Below are 19910 nucleotides of genomic sequence, written 5' to 3' on the forward strand. Positions count from 1 at the left end.
CATACCGAAAGATCTTGTCTCTCGTGCAATATTTGCTTCACATTCGCGATCCCCAGCCTTCCTGGCTGTAATGAAACAAGTATCGAAAGATTTAATAACGTTATGGACAGTGCTTGCAGGAAAACCAAACTTTTTGCAACTTTTCTAGACAGATCCGGATTTTTATCGCGACCGCACACAATTCCTTCTCACACTTACTCTTCTTTGGACACCATCTTCGATCTAAAAGCTTGTAGTATCACTAAAATTAATTTTATACAATGAGTATATCTGTTCATCAATCTGTGAAATATTCCACGAGTTGAATAAGTATTTTCAGAGAAATGCGTATTTAGGGGTGTAAAGATTTTGGCGTGAATAGGGCTTAATTTTTTAACATTGTTATCACTCCTGACAAATCGGCATATTCGAAACTGGTTCACCGTAAGACCTTTCATTTGAATCGAAGTTTGAGAAAATCGGTTGAGCCATCTCTGAGTAAAATTAGTGCGTACGATTTTGGAAGTTTTGGTCACTAACTACAATACTTCCGGAGTCGGGTTGAGGGGACCGGAATAGTCGACGTCGGTGTGTATGGCCAGCAACTTACATGACCAATCCTTGGAATAGTTTTAAGAAAAAAATTTCCGTTTTATGCATCGTCGCTCTATACGACGGCTAGTAATTTCAAAAAGTTATCACACTGTTATTCTGGAACCGAAGTCAGATCCACACAAATTTCAGCAATTCCATGAAGGACCGTAGGACCATTAAGTAAAGTTTGAGTAAATCGGTTGAACCATCGCGGATAAAAGTAAGAGAGTTCCGTTTTGGAGGTTTTTAGACCACTATTTTCGGTACTTCCGGAACCAAACTCCGGAGACCGTCAAATCCTTTGTGAGTTTATATTAATTTACTATTTTTGAGAAATTAGCTCTTTTTCACACATTCTTCTAAGAAAACAAACTATTGAATTTGCAAAAAAAAATTTTTTTCACTCGCCATCCAGTTATCCCGGAACCGGAAGTCAGGTTTATATGAAATTCCAAAAATTTTCTATGGGTAAGAGTGGCTTTCATTTCAGCCTAAGTTTGTTAAAATCGGTTTAGCCATCTTGGAGAAAGGTTAGTGCATGTTTTTCGAACATTTTTTATTTTAATTGCTGAACCGGAAATCAGATCCATACGAAATTGGAAAATATTCTATGGGACCTATCATATGAGCCTAAGTTTGTGAACACCGGTTCAGCCATCTCGGAGAAAAGTGAGTGATCAATAAGGGAAATCGTTAATTCCTAAAAAAGTCTCCACCAGAGCCAAACCTCGATTTTGAAATTATACTCAAACTCGCGGAGCAGCTTTGTAAAAATATGTGCTGTGTGATCTGATCGGTAAACAAACAAAATAAACATTTTCCCTAAAGGGGTTTTGCTAAATGTTCAGAAAGGAAAATATCAAATCACGAAACAAGTCTCTATCAGAAGAAAGTGTAAGGGATTTTTACCTTTCAATATAGAAAGGCTATGCAATCCCTGTGAAACTCGACTTTTGAACCAAGGCCAGGAGCGTTGGCCTATGGATTCAATATGTCTAGATTGCAAAATATCAGTGTGTATGGATGTGTGTGAGTATGCGAGTGTGACTCTAAATTTCTTAGAGATGGCTCAGAGAATCAGAACTAATTGGCTCAAGTGGCACGTATTAAATTGAATTTTATTCCTTTCCGACTTCCGTTTCCAAGATCACAGAGGGTACGAAAATGAAAACAATGCCACTAAGATTTCTCGAGGATAACGAAATCGTTTTTCACAAATATATATTCGAAGATGCTGATCATTTCATTGAAAAGTTCTTGATTTAGCAAGCGATTTGCAGCCGCGAAAAAATCTCGTTTCGAGTGAATCTATTAAATCGACAAGGAAGAGTGTCATTCGTTGCTTTTATTTCCATCATATCGATTGTATATACGATCAAGCTATTATAATAAGTCATGCAAATTACAAAACGGTTTCAATAAAATTATTCGTCAATAACAAAATGAACTACATTTTGTTGTTAGTTAAACTTTAATAAGTAAAAACCCGAAAATTTTTGTCTAGTATTATAATATTTATTTCTCGTATTCTAATCGGTTCTGCAGTTCAAAATACTATATAGCACTACGTACTAAGAAAGTGGGAAAAATCCATCCATGAATAAACACCCTGTTGAAGCTATATAAGTCTTGGAAAATTCCCATGGCATGCTTTGATTATCTCATATCTTAAATGTTTATAAAGAAACCTCATTTATCTTATGTCGTTTTCGTTTTTAAATTGCACTACACCGGTGTGGCGAAAGCTGCACCTAAACCGTTCGTTTTTACCAATTGCACTACACCAGTGCTACACTTTTTCTGCACCGATACCACTGGTGTAGCACTCATCAAAAGTTTGGTGTAGCTCTGTGCAATGGAATCGTTAATTGTAGTCAATGGTTACCGTTTATGTTTTCGTCATTTTTGTTCGTTTATTCACTACCTGGGTGTAGCACTGCACCGGTGTAGTGCAAATTAAAAACGAAAACGCCATTAGTTTATCGTTTTTGCTGACATTTTTCGGTTGATTTTATTTATTTGAACGATGAATATTGTATCTTCTCTTTTCATCACTTATACACTCGAAACTTTCTGCGAGTTTATCGATGGTATTTATATCTGTATACATTTATTCCATACTTACACGTGAACTCATTGATAGCAGTATGCATCAAGAATAACTACCCTTTTAAAAACAAAAACCAAAACAAAAGTAGGTTCGTTTGTGTAACAAACCGTAACATACACAGACAAAAGGCAATAACAGTCAACAAATTCGCATAAGTAATGAACGCTGATTATTAAATACTCATTTGAATTGTTCCAAAATGATAATTACCTATGTTAGGTAAACAAATTTTCGCTTAAGATATTTATAAATATCTTTTGAAATCATTTTCTAACCATTTTCTTAAACTGAAATTATGCTATGACATGCACGTTTTCTACCACATGATATTAATTTCGCTATTATTATCGTCTAAGATTTAAATATACGATCTACTGAGGTAGGCTATTCTCGCTGAAACGAACGTAGTTAGCATTAAAAACCACAAATTTGAATCCCTTTCGAAAATATAGTTACATCCCACCAGTCGGGCCACCTACGCTACCTTCTAATATAGCGTTTGAAATAGCCGCCATCACTTCGGGCAAAACACATGTATAGAGAGTAAGAGTGGTCAATATAATTACACATCGACACTTCGGTTTGTTTGGTTGTTATTATCTTCATTTACCCCGTTGCTACACATGGCAAACAGTGTAGTGCTCTTGTTTACTAGCGTGGTATGTGGACTTCCATATATTGCTTCAATGCACTGGTGTGACCGAGCTTAAGTAGTTGAAACACGGATTGTGCCGCAACATTTCGCCCAAATCGTTCGAACCAATCGGTTCGGTAGCAGTCAGTGTTGTGCCTGAGAAGCCTTATTGTACGAGAGCGGTGTGCCTTGCCGTTCCTGCTGTTCGACGAGATAACGACCGCCAGCGACCGTCGATTCGAACTCGAGCCACACCATTTACCGCATCAGACCGTGGTGGGAGTGAGCATCAAGACCAGTTTTCCCGTCGCCGGAGTGTGAGAAAGTAAGAGAGAATGCTTAGTTCACTGTTGCCCATGTTCTAGTGTTTTGGTTGCGCCAAGTATTCATTTGTACTCTGCCCTTTAACTTCGTCGGACTTATTGTCGCTCTGCAACTAGAAGCCATATCAGTGTTATTTCAATCAGTCTCTGTTTAATGGCCAAGGAAGATATTTTCCTTTGAAACAGTTTTAACCTTTATTTTGCATTTGTTTTTTTTCTACTTCCCTATAACAATCGATCATCGGTGGGTTCACTAGTGTAGAAGAAGTTATTCTGTTTGACCCTCCCATCCAGCACGAGATAAAAACTTACCGTTTCTTCTTTGTTATCTCGTTTATTTTTAGGTAAATGCCAAGTTGTACGCCTGTGCCAATATACTCTGTGATATAATTTTAAAAAATTAACAAATCTACTTATCGTGAAGAAACTAAAGTTTTGTCGAGTTTGTGGTGATATTGAGTGAAACGAAACGTAACACAGAAAAAATGGCATTTAGAGTGGTCGGGTTATTGATTCGCCAGGAAGTTGCTGCACTTGGCGGCAAGACATCAACGCGCATGATCAGTAGCAGTACGGTTCGATCTGCACGAATTTTAAAAGACTCACCGAACGCATATCTCAACAAAAATCTTCTGGATCGTTATCAGAAACTGAAGTATGACCCCAAGTATGTTCAGGCCACCTACGTGTGGATTGATGGTACAGGCGAACACGTTCGCTTGAAGGACCGTGTGTTGGATTATGTCCCGAAGAAGCCAGAAGATGTCCCGAACTGGCAGTACGATGGCAGCTCAACATATCAGGCTTTGGGCAAAAATTCAGATATCAAACTTGTACCAAGAGCTCTGTACAAGGATCCTTTTAAGCCAGGCAACAACGATGTCATTGTTTTGTGTGACACATACGAGCCAGACGGCAAACCGACTGAATCAAACAAACGTGCTGCCATGCAGGATGCCTACAACAAAACTAAAACCCATGAACCGTGGTTTGGAATCGAACAGGAGTATACCTTTCTAGACATCGATGGTAGACCACTGGGATGGCCCTCGGGTGGATTCCCCGGACCACAGGGACCCTACTACTGTGCTGCTGGTGCTCAAAATGTTGTCGGTCGTGATATTGCCGAAGCTCATGCCCTCGCTTGTTTGTATGCTGGAATCGATTTTGCCGGAACAAACGCCGAAGTGATGCCTGCTCAGTGGGAATATCAAGTCGGACCGAATCTCGGTATGAAATGTGCCGATGATTTGTGGGTATCTCGATATATCCTGTGGAGAATCGCTGAAGATTACGGTGTCGTTGTAACATTCGATCCAAAACCGATGGAAGGTAACTGGAACGGTGCCGGTGGCCATTGCAACTTCTCCACAAAGGAAATGCGAGTAGACAACGGCATCGAAGCGATCAAGGCGGCCATCGAAAAGCTCTCCAAACAGCATGCCAAGCACATCAAGGCGTACGATCCTCGCGGAGGAAAGGACAACGAACGGCGTTTAGTTGGCCGACTGGAAACTTCCTCGATTGATAAATTTAGCTGGGGTGTTGCTGACCGCAGTACAAGTGTGCGTATACCACGCGGGGTTGCCGAAGCAAATAAAGGTTACCTGGAGGACCGTCGTCCTAGTTCCAATTGTGATCCCTATAGTGTTTGTCATGCTATTTTGACGACCTGTCTGGTTGACAATTGATTGTCCTAACCCGCAACAAATCTATCAATACTTACTGCAATTGTGTATTCTCGTTAAATAGTTGAACAATGTTTCTCTCAGGTGGATAGACTAGATGCGTGTAAAAGTGTTTTCACTGTGCAGAAAAATGATATCATTTTGAATCTTTGAACAATTATCACATTAATCGACGGAGATATTATACCATCAAGGAATGCAAAAGCGATTATCAGACATACAACACGCAGATGATTTCGAGCCACACGTTATTTACACACAAGCCACTTTTAATGATGCTAGCAAAGAAACGAAAATGTGTACCTTAAAGTAAAGTGCAGACAGACAAACTATAGCAAATTTAACTCATGTTGCAATTAGTGTATTTTAGATTATTTTTTGTAAATTTTTCCTAAGCATGTTACAGGAAACGGTCGAACGAGAAATACTGAACGCATGTACAAGAATTAAGGTATACTTAAAATCGCACCAACCAAGATACATACGGTTACGTTTAAGAAAAGATTTGTTTTTATTGTTTATAATGATAAAGATGAATGTACGTATTATTGACTGACAGTTTTCGTTGTCTTTTAGATAATTTTAGGAGATATTGAATGAGGAAAAGAAAAGTTCATAGCTCAACTGTATTTAGTTGAAGCACAACCTTGGGATGTCATAGAAAGTGTGTTTTTATTGTTAACTTAGCGTAGTTTCTAACCAACATTTGCGCAAATTGGAATTCAAACTGCTTCAAAGTAAAAATATCGCAAAAAGATGAATCGATATATGTTAGAGAACGGTAAATAAAGCATATTAATAAAGTGTTCAATTTAGCTATCAATTAATTTCAACTGGTGTTAACGTCTATCAAGAGAACGACAAAGAAAACGATTTCAGGCTGACGACGACTAAAAGAGTTTAAATCTCAACCTATTCTACAATCTCGTCTTCACCTATTTCGAGCAGATTTGATGATCGTCCATTTTCCACATATGATCAAACCCAATGCGTCACTTAAAAAAATAGGCCATAGCGAATGAGAAAAAAAAACATGAAAACCTAGCGCGTCTTCGTGTCACGCAACGATCATATGATGTCGGTGTTTGCTGTTTCCGTCGGTAATTTTCCTTCTTGTTTTTATTTAACCATCAACAACATCTGGTCGTGCCTAGCGCCGATTGTCGCGGTTCATTTATTAGAATTTCCGGTGTTTTCCAAAGATGCAAATTAATAGTACACGAAGGGAATGGACGAAGATCAATATTATGGTGATACCGGTACAGGACAACCGTAATGAAGATCAATTCATGTACACAAAACTGCACCGCCTCACCCATACTTCTGCGGGCCAGGAAAATGTGTCAGTGACGCTTTCCCGCTTCGCACCGACCGACTGACGCCCCCTTGCTGTTCTCTTTTTTTATACATACGCAAAAAATTGTGAACATTCAACAGCTGTGTGAATAAACCTCCTTGACTCCCACCACGTACCTACCATCAGTTCACGGTAGGTTCGTAAATAAATATCTACAACTCCAAGGTAAAGGTATGCCTTTCGGAATTTTGCATTTTTGTTGCTTCTTGTTTGGAGTGTTTATTGGCAGAACCTAGTGTTACTCACAATCCATCAACAAACGGTTAGTCCCTTGCGGTTCCTCAACAAGTCATCACAACTTTCAATCTTTAAATATAGAAATTATTTTCCTTGGTATTTTGACGAAAAATATTTTCATTCATTTCCTCCACATGAAATATACGTTTTGATGGAGTAATGACTCTTGTAGAAGCCGCCAAATGTTGGCAACTTTGTTAGGTCCAACGAGATGAAAAGGGGCATTGTCTTCCAATTCAACACTGGCACTACGGTATTAGGCACACAAACATTCACTTGGTAACAGCTTTATGTGCGAATTAGACACTTTTGCTTATCTGATACCTGAACCAGTTGTTCGCGTTTCGCTGTTCAATTCATTCAGCAGCAAAATATGCAAAGTTGACTTACCTGCAAGATACAAATTCCATCGTGCGCTATTCACAATCTCCATTTATTGTTATTTATATACACCTCACAGTCATACAGGCTGTGGCGGACAATGAATGGAAAATGGAACATTCGTTATCTGTTTTACTGTTGTGAAGTATTCCTTATATAGCAAAGTATTATTTCATTTTATGTTAGCCGATGCTTTCAGACGAATGAATTTGCATTTTTGTTCTGCTTCATGAGGTAAATCCTAAAGTAAACCGTACATTTTCTCATTAGAAAGCAACAACCTCTTAACTGAAAAGTTAGATGCAGAAATATTTAGACAATTCTTACTAGCATTCGAAAAAATCCATGTCGAATAAGTGAAAATAATCCGAGTATTCAAACCACCATAAATCAATGAACCCTTGAAGTTTCGAGGTATCATGTGATGATGTTGGTTTTCGTGTCACGTTTTATACAGTTGGTACAATGAAATACTAGTCTAAGTCTAATAGTCTAATAACATATAAAGAATAACAGGCACTGTTGCTTCGAGAAGAAAATGTACTTCAATGTAAAGAAAGTGCAAGAGAATCAGTTGAACAAATCTAACAGCGCCATAAATATGCAATATCTTGCCCTGTTCGAAGAAGAAGCAGCTAGAGCACGGTGTCATACATACTCTCGATCTATTCAAATATGACATTCGAAGAACTCAAGTTTTTTGTTGGAATTGTGTACAATTTAAATCCCTTAACCAATTACCGGTATTACTACACGGTGAAAAATCAAACGAACGTGTGCTATTTCTGAAGACGCCCAAGAGGAAAATGGATAAACTTGAGCATCACGATACCAACATTTTAATGGAGAAATAAATATTTTCAGTTCAGTGAGCACTTCACTGTAGGTGCTAAAGTGAAACTGTAAATGAAAACGGTAATAAGCGCCAGTATTTGATTTTCAATGATTCAAAGATACAGCATGCAAAATGTATCCATTTGAATATGTGATGCCTGATGACCTGCTACCAATTTTTAAAATTCTTCTTAACTAACAACTTCCACTTCCCCAAAAACAAGAAAGGCACAAAAGAAACAGAAGTAACACCGGTGAATCAATGGACGATGAGGCGATAAGTGAACTAGTTAATCCTCTACTTTCGCTGGATTGTAATGAGAGGTCAGGGTCATTTTGACGAGAGTCATTTTTAAATTAAAGATTCTGTTTAAAAATCGTACATCTGAAATATTATCTATTCCAAATAAGACTTGATTGGATTTTTCTGATCGATTCATTATCCTCAGAATGAAATTCCATGAGAAATAGTTTACTTTATTGGCTACTAAGCACGAAAACATTTGCTTTGGTGTATTTACCAGACAATTCTTTTTTGGTAAATTTCCGTTAACAAATCGAAAACGAAGACATATGGTGCCGCTCGTTTGGCGAGGCAAAGAAAACTTAGCTTTGAGTTGACCGGCAAACGAAGCAGTTACAACTTCATATTCGAGAGGCCACCGCTTTTAAAGTGTCGGACAGTCAAAACTGCCGTTCTTATTTATGAGACCGCAAGAAACGTATGCAATACTAAAGACTGTCCCAGAAAATATGGACGCAATCAAAAACCGCTGCCATTTCGCAATGGTTCAGAATCTGTCAATTTTTATGGCTGCGTCCTGTTGTTTACACTCTTCGATAACCACTTGTGCAGTTGTTCATTCGTTTTCATTAGTTTGTTTTGAAATGCGTGGACTTTCTGCAGAACAACGTCGAAATATTGTGTACAATTGGTGCACAGAACGCGGACTGTCACTGAGACAGATAGCAAATATTGAAGGAATAAATGAAAAAGCCGTGCAAAAGGCAATCAGGAAGTTCGGTGAGGATAACACCTTTGAGGATAAACCGAAAACGGGCCGAAAAACAGGTCCTGCTAACCCTCACTTGGAAAAACGTATACTGAAGGCGTTCGAGCAAAAGATGGAGGTTTCAGTTCGGGATGTGGCCAAAACAGTGGGCACTTCGAAGTCAAATGATCTTCGTGCTAAAGAACGTTTGAATCTTCGAACCTATAAGAAGCAGAAAAAACCAAAACGTAATCCGAAACAAGAAGCATCGATCAGGCCGAGAGTTCGAAAGCTGTACAATACGATTCTTGCTGGAAATTTGAACTGCATAATCATGGACGACGAAATCTACGTGAAACTCGATTACAAATCCTTGCCAGGACCACAATATTATACGGTGCGAGAATGGCAAGTGTTAAACCAGTCCGAGAAATCGATTGAAGTCGAAAAATTTGGTAAGAAAGCTATGGTCTGGCAAGCAATTTGTAACTGCGGTAAGATTTCGAAACCCTTCATCACCACTGATTCAATGAACAGCGAAATATACATCAAGGAATGATTACAAAAACGACTTCTACCCATGATTCGAAGCCACAAGGATCCTGTTGCCTTCTGGCCAGATCTTGCTTCTTGCCACTACTCGAAATCAACGGTAGAATGGTATACTAACAAAAATGTCACTTTCGTTCCAAAAGACATGAATCCACCAAATTGCCCACAACTTCGACCAATTGAGGAATTTTGGGCATTAACGAAGACACATCTTAGGAAACATGTCTCGGCAGCCGAAACCATTCAACAGCTCGAAAAAGATTGTAAAAAAGTGTCAAAACTTGTCGCCAAGAAGTCTGTACGGAATTTAACACATGGATCAATAAGTCCCGAGACTAACAATGGAAACAACATTTTTTTGCAAAATTTTTTTTATTCATCAACATAATCACCTTTTAGGGTGATACAATGGTTCCAACGTTTTTCCAATTTTTCAATACCATGTTTATAAAAAAATTTATCTTTCGCTTCAAAATAAGCTTTAGTTTCAGCGATGACCTCCTCATTTGAGCCAAATCTTTTTCCCTGGAGCATTTTTTTAAGATCAGCAAAGAGCCAGTAGTCACTGGGGGCTAAATCTGGCGAGTATGGGGGGTGGGGAAGCAGATCAAAGCCCAATTCGTTCAATTTCGCCATTGTTTTCATCGACTTGTGGCAGGGTGTTTTTGTTCCATCGAAAGCAATCGCGGCACCCACTTGGAAAAAACCTTTTTCATGCTCAATTTTTCATGAAGGATAGTAAATACACTTCCATATGATATCTGTGTCATCTCAGCAATCTCACGGAGCTTTACTTTACGATCTTTCATTATAATTTTTGTCACTTCACTCACATTTTCCGGTGTAACGGCTTCCACAGGTCTACCCGAGCGTTCCGCGTCATTTGTGTCGGTACGAACACGTTTAAACTCGGCGAACCACCGACAAATCGTTGCTTTTGATGGACAAGAGTCCGGATAACATTTTTCAATTCACTGTTTCGCTTGCACGGTGTTTTTACCCATTAAAAAACAATGCTTTATCTAAACACGAAACTTGTTTTTTTTCCATTTTTAAACAAACTACAAAACGACTTTACTCCAACCTCGATAACTCAGCTGTTTCTGGTCGGATCGACTTAAAATTTTGACTCGTTTCAAGCAAAGGTTAGTACTCTAGAAAGACGTGGTTACTGGTTCACTACGAGCGCCATCTCTGCTTTAGTCTCGGGACTTATTGATCTATGTGTTAATGAGGAACGCTCGCAAAAAGGTGCACCAGCTAGTCTACAATGGCTAAGTAGCAAATGTTGAGAATAATACTCTGTTGTTGTAGTCTAATATTATCAGTATATCAAACACTTGTGAATTATTTACAGCGAAATCAAAGTGCGTCCATACTTTCTGGGACAGTCTTTACCTTCCATTTACGGACGTTTTATCACATTCAAAAATTAACCGATATTACTGCTCCATACTTTACTCTTTCGGCAAAATCTCTTTCGGCAAAATAATCCTTTCGGCGATATGACCCATTGAGCGTAACGGCTTTGGACGAAATGCTCTTCGTCTAAACGGCTTTCGCTGTTAGTAGTTTCCACTTAACTTTCCAAACAGGTGGAAACTACTAACAGAAACTGCAGTTTCGAGCATAAAACCTTACATTAGGGACATCACATCAACCTTTCTCTTTTTACGCCAAACGATGGTGTAGATCAGGGGTTCTCAAACTATTTTGGGTCATGGACCACTTCACTGCAATTGACTTAGGCCTCAGACCCCCATCAACAAATTTCTTTGAAAATTCAATTTTTTGTTTTTTTAAAATTGATGTAAAATACTTACCAACTTCTGCGGATGGTCAAATAAACACAACTTTTTTAGCGTACATATTTCAAAAAACAACTTATTTCAAACAATAGGGGGTCGATTTCTAGATCTCATCGACCCCCACAGTCAGTTTACGTTTACGTCGACCCCCGCAAAAAAAATATCGACCCCAAGGGGTCCATATCGACCACTTTGGGAACCCCTGGTGTAGATGAAGGTAGCCAGTGTTGTTTAATTTGACAGAGATGACGTTCTTTTCCGATTTCAATTGTCAGTCACATTTTTTAAAACATGAGTGCCTTCAATCTACAAATAGCACCTTGCTTCGGAATGCCTTATCGCCGTTATGGCGTCATATGAAAGTAATTCAACCTATAATTCACTCAAAATAGGCAAATACACACCTATTTTCAGACTTGTTGCAAGTGGGTTCAAATAAATCTCATGTTGAATAGTAACAATAACATTCGTTGAAGCAAGTTTAAATGAAAAATCCGAGATCGGAACAAGTAAGCAAATATTTTTCTTTGCTAAAGTAATCCTACACAGCTTCGTGGTGACGCAGTTGTTGTATACAAACATGTCCATCACGGACCGAATCGGCTAGCGAAACTGATTGATAAGATTGATTATGTGTTGTTACGGTTGAACAGCAAAACAGTAAAAGTAATTTTGCAAGCTCTAGGAGATAATTTGCATTATTCTGCACGGTATCAGCCCAACCATAAATGGGAACCGATCAAAGCCACCAAATTGATTACATACTTCACCTGATCATGCTTACACAATTATGACGGTGTATGAAGGACACTGTGGTCAGTAATTTTTTTAGACCCGCTTATTTCAAAATCACATTAAAATGATAAAAAAAATAATAAGTGTTGTGTAATGAAAATAGTCACAGGCGATAAGACTCATTTTGTCGATACTATTCTTTACACTTTTCCTTAACTCGTGTTATAATTTAAATATTTTGTATTTGTTGTGATTCTGATGTTGATGTAATGAATGAAAACTTGTTTTAATATACCTAGTTATGTAGTAAAGCTATTACGTATACATTATAAGTCAATCATGTTTGGTCAATATTCATTGGGCTTCGGAAACCTTGAATTCGAATCATCCCTTACTGAACATATTGAAACTTATAACTCTCTCCGAAATTCAGATTTACATGAAAATGGAGCACTAATTGGAATTTCAGACTTTAACAAACCATAGTTTCAAAGAAAGTTGCAATTTAACAACCTGAGTGAATTCCTCTGTAGCATATACGTTCATGAGAACGGCATCATTAATCAACTGGACTGATGTGAATCTCAGAAGGAGGAAATCGGCTCAGGTATCTATGAGATAAACGAGTGACATTATTTTAATTTCTGTACACATGTCATTTTGTGGTTCCGGAACCATGATTCGCATCTGAAGAAAATTCAGGAACCTTGTATGGGAACATCAGACTTTTCATATGAATCTAAGTAAAATTGAGTGAAATTATTTGTCACACACACATTTGCTGATCTCGATAAACTAATTCGAATGGTATATGGGTGTAAGAGTCATGTTCTTCCAGCTTACACATTCTGCTTGCACAAATAGCACTTTAAATCAATATAAATAAGAAATTGTTTTGAAATACTGCTATTAGTCATATTGGAACGATTATGTTCCCAAAAACGAACCGTGCTTAAATTGAAACGAGGCAAAACGTCAAAAAAGCATGCAGTACACAGTCTATTTGATGCTTTGAAACAATTTCATACAATTGCCTACAAAAGCATAAAAATTCGTGTTTCACTTTGCTCACAAGCGTCGCTTTATCATGCAGCGCTTAAAACTCCTACTGCTGGAATAAGGGTCAAAGTTGTTTTCACAAAAATATCGATATCTCCGTTAGAAATGGACGAATTTTAACAATCTATGGCTTGTTGGATAACTATAACCGTGTGAAATAAAAATCTAAAAATATTAGGCAACTGTGACAGATTTTTTTTACATAAAATTTCGTATAATTCGAAAAGCAAACCATTCAATAGAACCATTTTCACTGGGTTGCCGTCCGGTATCCTGTTGACATGCCCAGCCCATCGGAGCCGTCCAATTTTAGCTGTCCATACGATAGGTTGTTCTCAAAGCAGCTGTTGCAGTTCGTGGTTCATACGCCGTCTACACGTTTCGTCTTCCATCTGCACTCCGCCATAGATGGTCCGCAACACCTTTCTTTCGAGAACACAGCCAACATAGTCCAGGTCTCGTGACCCTAGAGAACAACTGGTCTAATGGGCGTTTTGTAGATGGTTAATTTCGTACGATGGCGTACTTTACTCGATCGAAGGGTGTTTCTGAGTGCAAAGTACGCACGATTTCCAGCCAAAATACGCCTCTGAATTTCTCTGCTGGTATCATTATCGGCGGTCACCAGTAAGCCCAAATACACAAACTCATCAACAACCTCGACATCGTCACCATCTATCATTATTCGTGGTGAGAGGCGTTGTTTTTTTTCCAAGAGCTCATGTATTTTGTTCTCGACACATCTGTTCGTCCGATACGTCAAGTTTCAGCTTTAAGTACGATGTATGTTTCCATCATTTTCTCAAGGTTACGTGTCATAATATCAACGTCGTCAGCAAACCCAAAAAGCTATATGGACTTTCGGTAGATCGTACCATTCGTGTCGATCCTCGATCTTCGAGTCACACCTTCCAAAGCAAAATTGAACAAAAGATAAGAGAGTATATTACTTTGTTGTAGCCCTCTCCGAGATTCGAAGGGACTCGAGAGCGTCCCAGATACTTAGACGTAGAACATTACTCTATCCATCGTTGCTTTGACGTTAGTTTATCCGGAAAACCGTATTCGAGCATGATCTGCCATAGCTGTTCTCGATCGATTGTGTCGTATGTCGCTTTGAAGTCAATGAATAGATGCTGCGTGGGTACGTTGTATTCACGACACTTCTGGAGTACTTGTGTTATCACAAACATGTGATCCGCAGTGGTTATCGCGCCCTTACTCGCTCACACCGTCTCATTCTACTACTACCGCGGAAGGTATGGTATTTCATCCCTTCTGCGGAATTGGACCATTCTTTTCCAACAGACTTCGCCGCCGATTCTTAGCATATATAATTACTTCATTCCTGGTGCTATGATCATATTGACACTAGGAGTACTTCTAGTTCAAAACTTGAACATACGACAAGTGGCCTGTAAGATAAATAAATTGAACCGCAAACCACACTTATACCTTAAACGAATGATGGCAAATCATACATGCACAAAATTAATCTAGATACTAATTTATGGTATCATTTCTTTCCTGCTAGGTGTATTGCTACCACTGCTAACGTACTTGATAACGAGGTAAATATAAAAGCGATTTTGAACTGCCTTGTACTGGATGGATAGTACAGGACAATGTACACAAAAAAGCCAGAGTAAATAGTCGTCGAACACGAGTCAAACAGCTGATAGCAACGTTGCAAAATTTTACTTTCCGGTATTGACGTATTTTTTCTGATTAGTGGCACTTTTTGTTTATTGCTGTAGGTAGGTGAGTAATCTGTTGTTTTTGGATGCATTAAGGAACTGGCTTGTATCAAACGAACGACTGAATGTAAAAATCGGATAGACTCAACTTTGTTTTAAAAACCTGTTTAATTTTTCTACTTTGAAAAATTTGATAAAAAGATGGAGTTTGAAAACCGGACACGGACTTTGCAATGAATTGTTTATAATAATCTTTTTCGATAGAACCGGGCAGACAATCTTTAAATGCCAATATCAGATGAAAACTAAACTTTTTTATCAAGTTCTTGCGAAAACGATGTTTTTAAACGATTTTCTCGTTGCAAAATCCGTGTCCGATTTTTGCTCTCAATGTTTTACCCGATTTTTGCATTGAAAAATACTTCTCGTGTTTTCCCAACTAAGTTGCATTTCTTCGATTCAGTACATTTTTTATACGAACCGGTACTCACAATTTCCGAACGTGTCATTCGTATCCGATTTGAATAAAGGAAAAAAGATTTGTAATATCTTGTATGATAAACTGTTCAGCTTGTATGATAAACATTCAATCGTAACTATAACATACCATTTCTTTCTTCATCAACCACTTCTTTGCTCTACAGCCGATATCAATAACCTCTCCACTGCTTCATTCCGGTCATTGTTACTGGCTATTATCATTTTATTGCCTGCATAGCACACTAAATAGGTAGTGCAGTGAAGCAGTAGCAAAGAAGAAAAAATACGAGCAGAAGGAATAGATGCATGCATGATACTCACTGTTGAGTTTCCTTCCATTTTCAAACTGATACAATAAAGAGAAAAACAGCAGAGATACCATACGACAAAGTGATTGACCAACGCGGCTCTTTCAACAAGTTGAAGCCAGTGACCACATTCAAGGATTGTCCCATCTGTGATTAAAGTGTAAATATGTTGCATTGCGTTCAGAGATAAAAGTAGAATGCAGTGAAGGGGTAATTATTCTCCCAACGAACACTTAATTTCATAAACAACTCCAATCATGAGAACCGATAGCCTTTTCATTGTTCATCCTTTCAACAACCAAAGTTTCTATTTTACTGCATTAAAAAACTGATAAGATAGTGAAGATGTTTTTTTCCGATGAAAGTCATGATAAACAAATTGTTTTTATTCATCGCTGACATGCTGAAATCATCCAAAATAATTACGTGCAGTATAACACCAACGTGTAAATACTCTACCAAAATTTTCTTCAGCGATCGACCGGGTTCAGTAGCCTTGAACTTCATAACTCCCACTTCAATAAAATGCCAATCACCATTCATATACGATACAAACAAAAACATTGACGCGTCAAAACATAATTTTACAAATATTGGTATATGTTGTTCTCCCCATACTAGGTATCAATTCAACAAAGAGATACGCTGAACTTTAGGTGAAGCCCCAAAAGAAAAAAAACAGTAGGTTCAAAGGTAAACTCCATGCGGTCGCTCTTGTTTACGGAAAATACAATCAGCTAAAGGAGCTCAATAACGAACGAACAATTTTGCAGCATGCTTAGCCTTTGGTATCCATCCATGTACTGAAATGATGTACAATTGACAGGCACACCAATTTCAAATAAAACAAGGGTATACTACACTGATAAAAATATTTTGTGGATTTACATCAATTTTCATGCACATATTTGAAACAGCGAATCGAATGGAAAGTTACTTTACAGTTCTTCATTTTCCAATATACTTTGAAAGCAAAACTAGGCGATTTTAGAAACAGACAGTCCTGTTCATTGGAAAATCAATTTATTCCAGTTTAATTTTATATCAATTATGGTTTTAAATCAGATTTTCAGATTCAACTGAAGTCTATTTCGTAGTACTATTGACAAACTTGTCGTGTGAATTTCATTATTTTTTCTGTGTAAGTTCATTGGTTTGCCTTACGTTCGCCATGACATGCAGTTAAACTTCAGGCCAGGTTTTTTCAAGTCAGTGGTCTACGATAAGATGGTAAACTGAAGATCAATCGAATACAATACATCACATCGAAGTAGGCGAAATTGTTAACTTTGTGTGTGTGTGTGTTTTTAATTCGTTCGGTTTTCTAAATGTACACGGAGAACCCTTCGATCATAAAATTGCGATATCGCAGTTTTTGATTTTTGCGATAGTTGATTTAACTAATTGCTTTTTGATTCAACCAATATGGTTTTTGATTTGATTATATTCAAGTAGTTGCAAAATATGTTGTTTTGAATGCTGTCAAATGCCGGAGACAGTTGAAAGCAAAACAATAATCGCAATGCAAAATCAACAACTTTTTTAGTTGAAATCTGTTCGCGTCGCTTCAAAATGTCAATGAAAACAACATTGATGGTTAAAGCGTTTGATGAAATTATGTTCATTCGATTTGAGAAATTTATGATAACAAGTGTTTATCTAACAGCGGTGTTGTGATAAAGTTAACCTTGTTTAAGATGAAAATGATTTGGTAACAAATTAGAAAATGTTAATGATCATCATCAAAAGGTATGCGCAAAAATTTCATGCTTCTAATTCGATCATTGATTTACTTCCAGCAGACTGTTTTACTTCCAGCTGTTTGATACCGATGATGATGTTCATGCATTAGCAATAAAACGCTTTTTGACATGAATTTAATTTATAAAAGTAACAGGAGCGAAGGGTTTCAAACACACAGAACGCGCTGCGATTGAATGTCGCGTTTGAATTGCCTTCGCAAAATTCCAATTCCCAGCAGTTGATGCACCCAAGCTCATATAAATTGACTAAAATTATCAGTGCATAACTTTAGTTCAACCGTTTGAAGGCATCATCTTTCAATACTCATTTTAGGTAAATTTAATAATTTCGCTAATTTACTCGCTCCTCCGGACACTTTTACTGATTAAAAACGTTTTTCTACATCAATCATTTCCGATCGAATCAGAAGTATTTTTTTAGAATTTAAATCTTTACTGATCTCGACTTGACATGATCATGATCATACAAAAATCAAATTCACTTAGAGATCAGATCAGTTCTGATTTCGTAATGATAATTTATTCCTTGGTTAAGATCACTTGAAATCAGCAGTGATCGGTAGTTTTTCCAGCCCTAATGATATTACATGTCAATATACACCAAAACCTCCATTTACGTAACTTATATATGTATATATGTATTAATATACGTACGCATGTGTGCAAATATTTGTATTTCCTAATACATATAAATATTGGTGAAGTAAAAGCGATCATTTACATGTATAAATATATACACATATACGCAAACGAGTGAGTGTGTAAGCATACATACATACATATATAAGGTTCGTAAATGGAGGTTTGGGTGTAAAATACTGTTTATATTTTAACAACGATATTTATTTTTCACGAATCTCAACATACCGAACTTATTTAAAATAGATCATGACGTGTATCAGTAAGTATATTTTGATTATTTTCGCAAATCAATAACACTCTTCGAGTTGATTCAACCTTTTGCAATGTCTAAAACAAATAAAACCGATTTATTTTTTAACAAACAGAATTTTGTTTCAATAACAACACCAGTTATTTCAACTAAAATATTTGATGAAATTAAAAGATATGTGTCCTCACTAATTGACAGCATTTTTATTCAAACAGTTAAATAAGTTGTTTCAGCCATCGTTTCTGCTAATTGAAAAACCAAAATGACAGTTTAGTTAAAACAACAATCGATTAGTTGTACCAAATTTTAACCAATCGAATTCAGAAAATAAACTAACATTCTGGTTGAAATGGGATCGGGGGTGGTTCCTTGTAAATTTGCATAACTCGTTCATGCTGGGTACATTTGCATTGGCATCCTACATAGGAGAAAAAATTTTCATTTTTTTCTGAAACCGAGACCCAAATGGCAGAGTATCATATACCATACGACTCAGTTCGTCTCAACAAGAAACACATTGAAAATGATGGACAAAAGTAGACACAGTACAAGACTCGAATATGAACAAGGCACATACGAGGTACCGAAGATGCTTACTGATAGAAAACTCGTTTTCACTTATAAGCTCAAAACAAAATTTCTTATTTGGAAAACGATTTGAAGCTGCGGAAGAAATCTCTAGTTTTAGTTACAAATGCGTATTTGAAGTTAAAGCTCTACAAAGAAGAGTACTCGAAAATTCATTCTTCCAAAGTACTCACCAAAGTACTCACGGGATCATCGAAAAACACACAAATTGTAAAGTTTCGAAGATATTTGGTTAGTTTCTACTACAGTTAAGAAACACTTAAGGCGGTGGTGGGAGGCGGTTAGGGTCTAAATGATGAAAAAAAAAACATTTTTTTTTGCGAATTTTTTTCAGAACTATCGTTCAACAAAATAAATTAAAATATTTTGTATAATAAAAAGCATCATTCGAACAACATTTTGTATTTTTTTCGTGGAAAAATATTGAGAAATAAGTCGGTTAAGAGGCATTTTTGAGGACGCTTCTTAAAAATCATGATTTGCGGTGTCTACTGTATCTCAGCGCAGACTAATCAGAAGTGAACAAATCAAAGCAGCATAGTTAGAGCATAAGTTTTTCTAGACTTCAACGTTTCTGTTTGATTTTTTTTTTTAATTTTTTGAATATTTGGTGGTTGTTTAAATTCAAAAGTACGATTTTTCACCAAAAAATCGGCCATTTTGTAGCTGTAAAACCTCCCCAAAGTAACAAATAACAAAAAGGAAAACGTTGGGGTCTGGTTTTTTATATGTAGAAAGTGTGTGCAAAATTTGAAAAAAACTGGTGCAGTAGTTTTTGAATGACGATGGACACGGACTTTCAAAACCTGCTTTCGAGAAAAACGCGTTTAAAGTTAATTGTGTATAAAATCGAAGGGAACAATTTATTACTCAAGGGAGCACGAAGGCTCTAACATTCT

At 37.2% G+C, this 19910-nt stretch overlaps 1 protein-coding gene across 2 annotated transcripts; it reads left to right on the forward strand.

Moving 5' to 3' along the window:
• The first annotated feature begins 3393 nt into the window (after nucleotides 1-3393).
• Nucleotides 3394-6155, forward strand: LOC131430683 (glutamine synthetase 1, mitochondrial-like). Of its 2 annotated transcripts, none has more exons than XM_058595834.1 (2): nucleotides 3394-3642; nucleotides 3985-6155. In XM_058595834.1, the coding sequence occupies exon 2, from the start codon at nucleotides 4126-4128 to the stop codon at nucleotides 5329-5331; it is 1206 nt and encodes a 401-aa protein (XP_058451817.1). In that variant the 5' UTR covers nucleotides 3394-3642; nucleotides 3985-4125; the 3' UTR covers nucleotides 5332-6155. The 2 variants fall into 2 exon arrangements, with proteins under 2 accessions (XP_058451817.1, XP_058451818.1); XM_058595835.1 differs by lacking the exon at nucleotides 3394-3642 and adding an exon at nucleotides 3695-3884.
• Nucleotides 6156-19910: the final 13755 nt, after the last annotated feature.

The sequence above is a fragment of the Malaya genurostris genome, chromosome 2, assembly GCF_030247185.1.
Source record: "Malaya genurostris strain Urasoe2022 chromosome 2, Malgen_1.1, whole genome shotgun sequence".
NCBI lineage: Eukaryota > Metazoa > Arthropoda > Insecta > Diptera > Culicidae > Malaya > Malaya genurostris.